This window comes from Euprymna scolopes, chromosome 30 (assembly GCF_053919585.1).
Source record: "Euprymna scolopes isolate OS-2025 chromosome 30, ASM5391958v1, whole genome shotgun sequence".
Taxonomy (NCBI): Eukaryota; Metazoa; Mollusca; class Cephalopoda; order Sepiida; family Sepiolidae; genus Euprymna; species Euprymna scolopes.
The window spans coordinates 87,484,501-87,498,232 of NC_136511.1; the positions used below are offsets into that span (position 1 = coordinate 87,484,501).

Genomic DNA, 13,732 nt, shown 5'->3' on the forward strand with positions numbered 1-13,732 from the left:
TAAAAAACCGTAAAGCGGGAGACCAGTACCTGCATTAAGCTTGTCTGCAGTTTAACTTGTTGCTTGCTATATTGCTCTTGCTTGTTGCTGGATTTCAACATTTTCAACAGAGAGAGAGACTAAGTTGTCGTACAAAGCTGAAACTCTGTAGCATCATCTGTATACAGATCCTCCCTATTAAAATGGTCATTTGGCAATGGAAGAAATTTTTGGGCTCATGGACTTTAAGTGTCTGAGAGAATGGCACTCGTCTGACAAGACATTGCAATCATCATATATATATATATATAACATTATCAAATGTTGTATATTAAAGGGCTTACTCTGGAATTCTACTTGTCGGTTCACAAAAGATGTAGTCGCACAACCTCTGCTTCACGATAGATCATCACGTATCTATGTTTTTTGATACTGAATATAGGCAGTGATCTAATCGTTATACGATGATCTATGCATAAGAGCTAAATTGACCGACTTTAATTCAACTGAAAGCGCTCAACGATACGAAACGAATTTCTTAAAGGAGCTGTCATAATTATTTTTTGTTTACTATAATAATTAAATACCTACATACACTAGTGTTTCATCCTTTCGGGAATCTTCAGTGCAGGGTGTCACGATTAACACCAGTAACGATTCGAACTCGGCAATACGAGACATCTCTCGCTCGATTAGCAAAGACCGCATCCATTCGGCTACAATTAACCGCGTGAAATAATTTTGAATTTAAACATTTTAATTTTTTTAATGTTCTTTACGTAAGTCAGACAGTGATCTAATTTATATATTCTAAATATTGATACTTATGTTTATATCTAAAGACTCGAATTATTCATGCTTCCACAATCAGCAATGCGGGAAGTAATAATTACTACTAGTCGAGGGATTGGAACAGAGTTCCAAAGTCGCTTTCAACTCGATTTGCTAGGATGTTACCACTAGGTCAGCGTAAACTAACACCCGAATTTAGGGAAATTAAACTCCTATAAATGTCAAACGCCGGCACATTAGTAAGCATATATATATATATATATATATATATATATATATATATATATATATATATATATAGTAAGTTATAAAAATATATATGGCAATTAAGCTACACAGTATATATACCGTGGTTCCTTCATCTTAGGATTCGTCAGGCTTATGCAAAGAGTTGTGGCTATCTCGCATTTTTATATACGCACATTCTATTGATTTTTCAGTTAGCCAATAGGCTTCCTAGTTTCCATCGCGCCCCTCCTAATCAGCCAATCATTGGTCTGTCAGACTTAAATTTTTATTAGAGTCTTCGTTAATCTGTCACATGTAAGTTTTAAATAGGTTTATCGAATGCGCTCAAGCGCTATTATTAGATGACTTGTCAGTATGACGGCTGACTCTTCACGCTTATATTTTAAATAGTATTTCCTTAAAAATCATAACTTTAATGGTCATATCTTACGAATAATTCATTTTATGTTTTATTATACAATTCTTTGCACATAAAATCAAAGATTGGCATCGGCTCCAATGATTAGAGTTGATAGTTGACAAATATTATTGTCTCTCATAAATTATTCAACATGGAAGACAATTTATAATCTCGTATTCTGTAATGTCTTTTCATCTTTTATCTATGTCTTTTATTTGATGTTTCAGTGAATTAATATTTTTGAAGAATGCGGCTCAAAAAAGGGGCTAATATTCTGAAGCCGATATCGAACGCATAAGATCAATCATTCCAAAGGGCTGTCGAAACGCATGCGTAGTAAAAATTCCAATTTACATACAATAATGAAGTGCCGTTGGATAAGGCACATATATATTTTTTTATTATATCATCGAAATTGCATTGTTCACGGACTTATAATCTCATTATATTTTGCCGCCGGAAATAATGCAAATGTAAACATATATTGCAACATAAGATTTGAGTTATCTGTACAACATAAACTTTCTTAAAAATGTATGATCCGATACGGAGGCGGTGAAACCGTCAACAACTTAAAGTGTCCCTTCTGTGGGATATAATTTCAAATCTTACTCAAGTTTTTCTGCATTTTCTATCTTCTCAATACTGTTTCATTTTAAAATTACAATACGACAGCAATCACTTGTGTACACACAACAATATTGGTCTATGAATTTTGACATTTGAAAAGATTAGCAAACATAGTCAAGAGACATTATCTTTCGTAATTTAGTCAGAACAAATTTCCACATTATAAACTGTGTAATAAAAACAATTAATTAAATACAGTCATGTAAGAAAAAGTTATTTGATTTTCAAACTGTATATATATATATACATATATATATATGTATACATATATATTCTACCTGTTTAAATGTATTGATAAAATATACCTAAACCCTATATCTAAAGTACTCAAAAAGTATACCGATATAAATGTATATTATATAAACATATATATGAGCTGAAAAATCCTTACATAAAACTCACTCAACATGTACCAATATTACATCAGGTTTCATAACCCCAAGTAACAATACTTAAATGTTACTTCTGTTGTAGGTTTTTATTTGAAATATGTTAACAATTATTACAAAGTAATATTACAAAATATTGCGTAAGGAGCTGGTGCAATATATATATATATAGGTCTTACTTGTAGTCAGATGGACCCTTTAATAATTCATTCAATCCATCATATTCATTTCTCCTGCGAATCCTTACGTATCCGTATTTTGATGGTAATTCCATGTGGCTTTGGCTATGAGTGACAGCAATGATTCTCAGATTTCAACTCTTTTTCACCTCCATCTATCCTCATAGTAAATGGTTAGATGTGATCGCACGTCTAGTTTATTAATGATTTCTCGCTGTTAATATTCAGCAGAATTTTAGTGATAAAAAAGCACTCTCGAGGTAATATTGTACTCCTTACCTTTTAAGTCATGCGTGGATGATCATATATCTTCCTTTCATTTTTCTGTAATATTATTTGCTGTTCGTGTCGCTTCGTCATTTTGGTATTTTTATGAAGAGGATATCAATCTAGGGTTATTTTTCTGATATATTTACTTAAAATGGTTCGCCTATTATTCAGTATACAGTTGGTACCAAATAATGTTTTCTAACTTGAAGTTGAACGTCAAAAACGACATTATTTTTGCACTAATATAATATAATCTACAGCATGAAATAGGTGGATGGACACCCAACAAAAATAATTAATACATGTTTAAAATGGGTGCTACTAACGTCCACAGTAACTTGATTTAAAAAAAAAACAACAACAGTACACGTTTGAAATATCAATATTTTATTCTGATTAGAATTATTTATGCTTCAGATATAAATCACATACTACCGTTTAAATATGAAACCGACCAAATAAGTATTTGTGGAATTTCATATAGATTAATATTAACGTAGTTTAATTACTGTCAACTTACTCCAGATATCAAAATCCGATTTTCCACTATTAATCGAGATAATATCAAAATCCTCAGCGAGAGAAAATAATAAATATTATTTTGCCTAAGTATATTAGGATCATCTAACAGCATTTACTATTAATGATTAATGGATGCCCATTTACATTTTACAAATCTGTTTACAGTTGTGTTTGGCACCAATATCAATTATTTCAACTGACTTATGATTGGTTGATGTCGCCTGGTCATAGAGGTTGCTTCCCGAACTCCAGAATGCTTCTGTTGTTCCATAAGTGTTTTATATTGTTTTTATTCTCTCTTACACTCCAATTTCTTCTAGTATTTTTCCAAGTTTTATGAAGTGCTTTAGTGCTCCTATTATTTTGTGTACTATGGTAGTTTTGATGTTCAATAATATCTTTACATATTTGGCAAGTTACTTATATCTATCTATCTATCTATCTATCTATCTATTATTATTATTATTACTATTATTGTTATTGTTATTGTTATTGTTATTATTATTATTATTATTATTATTATTATTATTATTATTATTATTATGCCTCCGTCAGCTTCATGTGGTTAACTGGAACAACGATATCAACACTTGGAATAGTTTCTTTTCCTGTTTACTATTATCATATCTCCTTTTTGTGGGTCAGTGACGTTTGTTTGCATTTTACTGTCCCAGATAGTCGAATACCAGCCGTTTTATAGCTCAAACTCAAAGCAGTTCCTACATTGTGTTTATGCAAAATCGAAGCTATTTTGAATTTTCCTACCGTATATTATACCTGTTATCTAATTTTGAGCTCATAACATGTTCTTTGAAGTTACACCTCTCACTCCAGATGGAGCCCCATACCAAACAGATACTATACAACAGCACTGGTCCTCAATTATCCCTCATATTTCAATCACTTTATCTCCATCTCTATATCTGTCGAGACCTATATGAACTACATATAGGCCAAACATCTCCTCTTCTCCAGCCCAGCTTTTTTGCGTTTCCTTACATTCTCCAAAATCTTATACCAAACAACCAATATTGCAAAGAAGATTTCTTTTTATATTCTGCAGTTTTAATCTTTTCAATCATAATTGAAAAATGTTTCTACATTACCAATGTCCAGGTGGAACTACATCGTTTATTGAATAAAGTGGTGGTTTTCTAATATCAATAACAAGGCACAATAATAACGACTGCGAATTGGATGTAGTTATTGTTGTAATAGTTATATCATTTATTTTTATATTTGTGATCGTAGAGGAATCAAATGAAAAGCGGTTACATTGTTACATGAGAGTGTTCAATAGTATGCCCTTCTTGGCGAATCCGAAATGACACTGTTTTCTGGGGAGTCGCATTTTTTAGGCAAGTGACTAGAAAGGTCGACGAAGACAATTCATCGTTCTGGAGGAGAAGCGGGACTAAAACTGATCTGGACTTTTTTCTAAATGCCACCATCTTAATCTGTTTATATTATCTAATTCTGTAATGATTAGCACCAACCAGTGATATATTGGTTTATAGGGAGCGGGTTACGTAAATGTCATACCTTGTCAATCTCTCATGCGAAAGCCATTTGGATTCAGCAAGCTACACCAAATTCCTGAAACATGTTGCTGCAAAGTGTTACACTTATCATTTCTCTTCTTGTGCCTGTGTGAGTGTTTCAAGTCGACTGTCGCATCATTATTTTCATTTGTTTCATCTCTCTTCCCTCATCTTTTTCAGATAAACCATTGCTTTCGACCAGCGCGTATCCATCGGAAGAACGTAAGTGGACAGTTATCCTTAAACGGGTTTATGGTTAACGGTCCGGAAGACGCGGAAAATGACGCGGAAAATTAACTCTCTCTGTGGTATAATACTAACTACATACATATCTACCGATCTACTTACATATCCGTCTGCGTCACGCTGAAAACCTATTCAAATAAAATGATTAACTGGTAAATTTGCAAACGGATTGATTCGCTTAAGAACATTATGGATTTAGTAACATAAATAAAGCATATTTTAATTTGATATCAATATTTTAATTTGGTATCAATATTTTAATTTGATATCAATATTTTAATTTGGTATCAATATTTTAATTTGGTATCAATATTTTAATTTGATATCAATATTTTAATTTGATATCAATATTTTAATTTGGTATCAATATTTTAATTTGATATCAATATTTTAATTTAGTATCAATATTTTAATTTGGTATCAATATTTTAATTTGGTATCAATATTTTTATTTGGTATCAATATTTTAATTTGGTATCAATATTTTAATTTTATTCAAACTTTCATTTTGAATAGTTATGCTAAAGGATTTAAAATAAATTCTATTTAACTGCAACCAAACGGCCATTTTCAATTTTCTGTATGTAAAATTGCAAAAATTTCGCTGATTTAGGAAAAAAAGATTTTTTAAATCATGAAATTGGCAGCTAGAAAGTAATTTCTTACTAGAATTAAAGTTATAAGTCATGTGTATTTCTGACTCAACGATAAACAGTATTTTGAGAGTAGAGCAACTGTTTTAGAAAAGAACAAATAGAAATATATGCATATATTATATTGCCTTTAAAACCTAAATTCTACACGTACAACTAACAGACGTTTTCTACTCGCACTTAAAACATTATAATTATATAAATAATATATATGACATATTATAATTATATAAATAATATATATAACATATTACAATTATATAAATAATATACACCGAATTACCTAAGGATGAAATAATTAATTATAGATTAACTCCTATTAATCGCAGATAGAGACAAAATAATTGATAATTAAAATTTAGAATGAATATGCGCGATATTGATATTGTTTTTAATACGTTTTTCTTTCCTCTATGCGTGGAAATGTAAAATATCCGTCAAGCTTTTGTATTGTTTATTTTTTTTAAAGAAAAATATCATTTTAGTGATTTAAATTTATCATCAATCTAATTTAATCTCATGTTATAAGATTAGTTTCACTAGTTAAAGAAGCTTGTTTCATATTTGTTATGATATCTGATTTATTTTTGATGTTGATAACATTCGTATACATACAAAGATGATAAACATAAAGAGGAACTCATTTAATGCTAAATATTAGGTTTGCCAACCAGTCAGAAAACTTGATCAAAAGAAAAAAATGTACGGCTTATTGACACAGATAAGAAGTATAAACATCTGCCGGCTTCACGCACAAATATCAAAGACGCCTACAAACACAGTTGGCGAAAATGAACAATACTTTTCAGGATGTTACAAGTGTGATTCGATTAAGTGGGATTTGTCTGTGTCCAGATTGAGACCAGTAGAAAAAAGCGACTACCTAGACTCTTCTATTTGCTAGCAAATCGCTTATACTCTCTACTCCGTGCACTCTCACCCTCACTGGCTCTCCGCAACCGAGTGATATAATTATACATAAGCGTTCTTCGTCATAACAAACATTTAACAATATAAATATAAATATATATATATATATATGTATGTGTGTATATATATTAACATTACAACTATCTATATATTAATTTGCTTGTACGTACGGTGTCACGTCATCATCATCGCAAACATTAATTAATGAAAGGCGTCATCATCATCGCAAAAATAAATTAATGTGAATTATCTCCCTTTATTGTTCAATCTTTATCAGTTTAAATATAGTATAGTATTTTACTTACATTTTTAACGATGTCTTCTGGAACGCTTATGTTTTTTTTTTTATTCAATAATAAATATATTTTTTACATTTAACGCTACGAGTTCGTTATTTTTTTTATTGTGCCATTTTATCTTTTTTATTATTTTTATTTACTTTTGAGTGAGCCTTACATAAAAAAATATATGTTTAGAAATAAATGTAACAAAAGTCAAGAATAAATCACCAGTCACCATTGGCAAATACACTGAGTAACACAGAGTCAAAACATATTTTACGTCTTGTTCTGTTTTGTTTTTGTTTTACGGCATATCAATCCTTTTTCGTGTTATTTAATGCTGAATCGAGTAATTTTGTAACATTTATACAGCTTCACGTTGTTTACATAGTTATTACTTATATTTTGTTCGTTTTATTTTGCTTCTTTTACAGGCAGTCATCTTCTAATGCCCACCGAAGGGAAGGGCATACATATTTAAATACTATAAAAAATGAGCACAACAATTTTTTTTTTAAATATTTGTTTCATTACTTACGATTAAATTTATTTAAATAGATATTTGGGTTTGTATTACTGTACACAAAGATTCGAAAAAGTTGTCAAAAAACAAATATATAACAAATAAATGTTATCAAAGGCAAGATAAGTTACTTTTCTACCTAACTGGATATATTTTTCGTGTTTTTATTCAATGTAACATGTTTATTCAGCTCGAAAACCATACAGTGTTTACCGATGTATTGGAACATTAAAGATGGAGTCTGATTCTCTCTTTAACACGGTAAGTTTGGGAAAAGATCTTATAAATAAAAAACCGGATAAAATACTGTTAAAAACTCGCTCAATACATGTTACTGTGACATAGGTTGACATATATTCGGCGGGTTTTTAATAGTATTTTACATAGTTTTTTATTTATAACACCTTTTTCCAAACTTACGGTGTTAAAGAGGGTGTGAGACGCCATCTTTAATTTTCGAATACATCGGTAAACACTGTATGTTTTTCGAGCTGAATAAACATGTTACATTGAATAAAAACACAAAAAATATATCCAGTTTGGTAGAAAAGTAACTTATCTTGCCTTTGATAACATTTATTTGTTATATATTTGTTTTTTTGACAACTTTTTCGAATCTATGTGTACAGTAATACAAACCCAAATATTTATTTCCTATTTAAAGATTTTCAGTATATTTTATTTAACTAAAGAATTTTTCCATTATTTTTATTACATTGTTAGGTGAAGTTTCAGAATAGTTAAAACAATATTAAACCATATTAAGAATGGCTTTCAGCATGATTCTTACAATAGCGGTATCAAAGATTTTTTTTCCTTATTTTAAAACAAATTATTAAAAAAAGATACAAGACCATTAAATTTTTTTTTCATTAAATCGCTATTTAGGTGAAGGTCCAAAATAGGAATTTAGGAAAACTGGTCCCTTATTGAATAAATATCGATTGAAAACACATTTTATGATCGTTCTTGAAGGAGATATTGCTTTTTAAAATAGACTATAGCCCCCCCATAATATTTTTTACAAATATTTTTACTTGTTTAAGTTTTTTTTTTTTTTTAAATAAAATCGCTTTTCTAAGTGTCCGTTTTCTATCTAACTGGCTAAGTTCTTAGTGGCTTCACTTATTTTAAAGCGTTTATTATGTTCATAAACGAGACCGTATATTTTTTAATATTAATATAAAAAGAATTTACTTATTTACTGTTGTTTATAAAAGGGTAAAATCGATTTTTCTACCTCGCCGACTGTTGTTTGTTGTTTAATTTATTTGGAATCGTTTATTCGGTATAGAAAAAAACCCACAGAAAACAAACAAAAACATGTCGAGTTTTACGTGAGATCGAGAAATAATGTCCGGTATATCACATCTTCTTGGTAATCGCTAAACAATAGAAAATTAAAGAAATTACTGAGGGAGATTTGGTTTTAAAAAGAAAATAATACATTTTAATATTTTTAAAATATAATTTAGGGGGGGGGTAAAAACTATATCTCCCTCCGAAAAACAACCAACAAAAAATGAAATTAAAAAGATTCTTGATAAACGATAGCGGAGTTTTCAATAAAATTGATTAATAAATTTATTTAGTGATTACTTTTTCTCTTAATGATTGATTTTAGAATTTTGAAGTAAAAATTAAAAAAATTAAAAATGAGTTAACGAGAGATTGTTAGCACATGGCATCTCTCGCGCCAAAAAATATTTCGCTTTTAATTTATTAGTTAATTTTTGCAAAATTTGACAGGACGGCAATAAATGTTGATACTTGATAAAATTATAATTTTAAATAACGTATGAGTGTATTTGGTATGAGAGAAAACAAAAACATAACAAAAAAAAAGACTATCATAATTAAAATCCAAAACAAAAAGTAACGAAGAATCGAATCGCTCCGTTTTTTAATTTTTTGTTTTTGCTTTTTATTATTGTTTTTATGACTCCAAAAAACATCGTTAAAATAAGAGCAAAAAAAAAATTGTAATTAACTCTGTATGAACATAATAAACGCTTTAAAATAAGTGAAACCACTAAGAACTTAGCCAGTTAGGTAGAAAACGGACACTTAGAAAATCGATTTTATTTAAAAAAAAAAACAAAAAAAACATTAAACAAGTAAAAATATGTTTTTTTTAATATTATGGGGGTGCTATAGTCTATTTTTAAAAAACAATATCTCCTTCAAGAATGATCATAAAATATTGATATTTATTCAATAAGGGACCAGTTTTCCTACCTAGCGAAAGGGGACGAGTTTTCCGGGGTCGAGTTTTCCGGGGTCAAGTTTTCCGGGGTCGAGTTTTCCGGGGTCGAGTTTTCCGGGATCGAGTTTTCCCGAGACGAGTTTTCCCGGGACGAGTTTTCCGGGCACCCCAAAATAGTTAACCCTTCTCCCCATAACCGTTTTTTTTATGCAGTAAAATACTTTGTTTCAATAATTATGGTTTAAATAAATATTTATTCCTTATTAAAAGATTTACAGAATATTTTATTTAACTGAAGAAATATTTATTGTTCATACATATATTTTCCCTTATATTTTTACATTGTTAAGTGTAGTTTCAGAATAGTTAACCCCCCTCCCCATATTAAGAATGGCTTTCAGCATGATTCTTACAATAGTGCTATCAAAGTTTATTGAGAGCTGCTCAATATTCTGGCTTAATGGATCATTTAGCAAGGAATGAAGATGGTTATTCTGGTGTACCAGTTATTCTACCATCTACATTTACAGGAAGTCCTAGGAATCTACAACAGCTTTATCAAGATGCAATGGCAGTTTTCTGTGACCTATTCATTACTCACACGTGTAATCCAAAATGTCCTGAAATATCAAACAACTTGGGGTCATCAGAACTTTCACAAAATCGATGTCAACAATGTCACACAGTTTTTTTAAAATTCACAGTCTAACTGACTGACCACTATTCTCACTCCAAGCAGCTGATCGACATCCCTGTCACCGCCTCAATCATCACCAGCACTTCCTGACAATATCAACAGCATCAGTTACGATCGCATTGCCCTTCAATAAAAGTTTAAACTAAAGTTCTTTGTTTGTTCTACTTGCTTCCATACATTAACTTTTGTAATATAACAGTAAGGAATTTCTTACTGATGTGTTTTAAAAGATTTTAACTACCGTGGAATTTCCACGGGTCCTGCTAGTTAATTATTAATAAAATTTACCTCCTACAAGGCTTAAAATGAGATAGACATATTTTAATATGCATGAATATGATTCATTTTCTTTCAATCGAATCCTCTTTGAAATTAGGCAATAGAGTAAACTATAATGCGACATACAAGCCTTGGATACAATTCATATATAGATATATTAAAATAGTGATTAATATCTCTCTGGTCAGCTGTATATAGCTTCACTGATAAGTCTTAGCGAAGACAAAACAGGTTTTCCTATGATTATATAAATATATATTAATATATTATATATAATTCATTTATAAGATAGCTATTTTGTATGTATTGATTGTCTTTTTTTTCAACATTATAACTAATATATGTAAATGAGAATGCATAAGAAATGCAATATTTTCCTGAGTCATGTTGTTATGTAAGTTCCTGATATAGATTGAAGCACCTACATATAATTCGATCAAATACGGAGGTAAGAATCTAGAAATAACTAACCCTCACAAGAGTTCGATGAAGCATAAGAATTAAAAAAATAGCTTAGATTTTAAAGCAGAATAGTTTAAATCTATAAAATTTAATGTTTTATACATTAAGCATAACACTTTTAAGCTACTAGCAGTCACGACCCGGCGTTGCCCTGGAATGTCTTTTTTAGTCAGTGCAAAACTTACTTTAAGTCTTTTACAAATCTATATTTTGTGATCATTTAAGTTATATATTTTATTCTATTAGTTGAAGAGGGGATTTATGTAAAAATGAATTACTTATAAAGCTTTTAACCATGAAGCAATGCGATTGTAGCAACTAATTATATATGTTGATGTCTTTCTCTCTTTTCATAAAATATCCTACCATTTCATATCAATGTAATGGATTCAAGCCATACAAAAGTATACATTCAAAATTTCATTTTCAGATTTCGTAAATCATTTATGATGTGTTTTGCACCGTTTTAATTCATTTTCTTTTCATTTTAGATTCAAATATTTGCAGTTATATTCATATTATATATATTTACATTATACAGTGCCATATAGAAATTCAAACTTGCTTATAGTTACATCAAGTTGGGCTGTTTTTATTTTATAATAACAGCCATTGTTCATCTCAAGAACCGCTGAAACATCCTGATTTTCTAATTCTAAATATGGCAATGATGCATGAAAGGTACAAGGACAACAAACTCTATGCTCTTTTACTCATTTTTCTCATTCGCTCCGCTTGCAGCTTTCATTTTTCTCTTCAAATAATAAAAGAAACACCTATATAATTGAACCTGCGAAAAAGAAAATAATTGAGACATTTCTATGCGACAATGTCACGCTGTCACTCGTCAGTATAAACTCCCTGTTTTTTTTTATCTGCTTTTGATGTTGTCTCCTTGTATCTTTATCACTTTTTGTCTTCCTTTTCTAAATATTTATATCATTTTGCAATCGCTTAAACTTCTTTAAGTCAACACTGGATTACATGCACTTTCATGCACACTTCACCTGAAAATAAAACTCTTGATTTCTATTTTATGCATTATTTATTAGATAATTAGTAAATTTTATTAGTTTAATAGATGTCTTGAATCATCTATATATTCATTGATTACTTCTTTTACTAATTCTCATGTTATAATTCATGTTATATATTTTAAGACAAGAGAAAGGTAATATTTCTTAAAGTTATTAATTTTTGTGAATTTTATTTATGTATGTATATGAAACTTTATACCATCGTGTGTCGATATATTTGCGTTTTATTAAGTAGTTATTTATATTTCTCGTGTTGTAAGTATTCTTTGTTTAAATTACCGTTAATCAGTTTCGAAAGTTTTAAAATATTTACTGAAAATGTATATTTTTCTTTTATTTAAATTACTATTTTTACTTTAGTCATTATACTCACAGCGTTTCTGTTGATGTAAACTCCGACTTTCTGAATTCTTTGGAACTTGGAAAACTTTCTTATAGAACGCTGAAATATCAAACTTGGAAACCTTACGGAATGCGCCGAAGTTGTGTTGGAACTTGGAAACCTGTACGGAATTTCAACAATTTAAATATGAACACACACACACACACACACACACACACACACACACACACACACACACACACACACACACACACACACACACACATATATATATGTGTGCGTTTTTCCATATACAATGGTTAAACTTAAAAACGCCCCAAATGTATATACAATTTTCTACTTGACATTAAAAAAATCCCCAATTTAATTGGAAATGTCTCAATTTCGGAAGATGCACCCAATGACGGAGGGGGGAATACTGGCTTAAACGTTGTGAACAAGTCGAGTAAAGTAGGCTGAATAATACAATTATTTTGCTCATTTCACTTTAAATACTACCAACTATGCATAAACATTTATTTTTTAAAAATAATAAATTTTATAAGATCAAAATTACTTAGGATTGGTTGATGTAAATACGAAATAAACGAACAGTATAATAAGGTTGTTTCATAAATCCCATATTGCATGATTATCTGTCATCTACTTTAAGATTATTGGAAATACTGACTCAATTTTGATAGAAATGATCGCTTAGAGCAACCATGTTTATTTTTTAATAAGGGACACGCGAAAAAAAAATAACCCCCGTCTTAATATGATTTATCTTCTCTTTTAATGAACAGATCATCACAAGTAGAACACAATCCATAACTTGAGTATATTCATATTACTTCTACAGGAAATCAATTTGTCTACAGGAGTTACTATATAAATAGTTTTTAATTGCTTTTAAAAGCTAATTACCGTACAATTCACGACAATATAATTAAACACACATTCTGGTTTTAATGCACGGAAAATCTAGCTCTACCAAAAAGGCTACGCTGGATGGAGACACAAATTATACCAACGGAGAAAGAGTTTATCTTCTCTGATTGACGACAGAACAGATATTAAGCTATGATACTAATCTGCTTTTAAGTATATTAAGTTTCGATCGCATGGACGTATTAAAGGTTCTA

At 29.8% G+C, this 13,732-nt stretch overlaps 1 protein-coding gene across 28 annotated transcripts in view; it reads left to right on the forward strand.

Moving 5' to 3' along the window:
• Positions 1 to 13,732, forward strand: part of LOC145254883 (uncharacterized) — a 751,603-nt gene that overhangs the window by 647,667 nt on the left and 90,204 nt on the right. For 27 of the 28 annotated variants that reach the window (XM_080113769.1, XM_080113782.1, XM_080113768.1 and 24 more), the window contains exon 7: positions 5,132 to 5,173. The exons of the other annotated variant lie outside the window; for it this stretch is intronic. In XM_080113769.1, the coding sequence (XP_079969895.1) occupies positions 5,132 to 5,173 (42 nt within the window). The remainder of the gene's footprint in view (positions 1 to 5,131; positions 5,174 to 13,732) is intronic. 28 annotated transcript variants of the gene reach the window in all.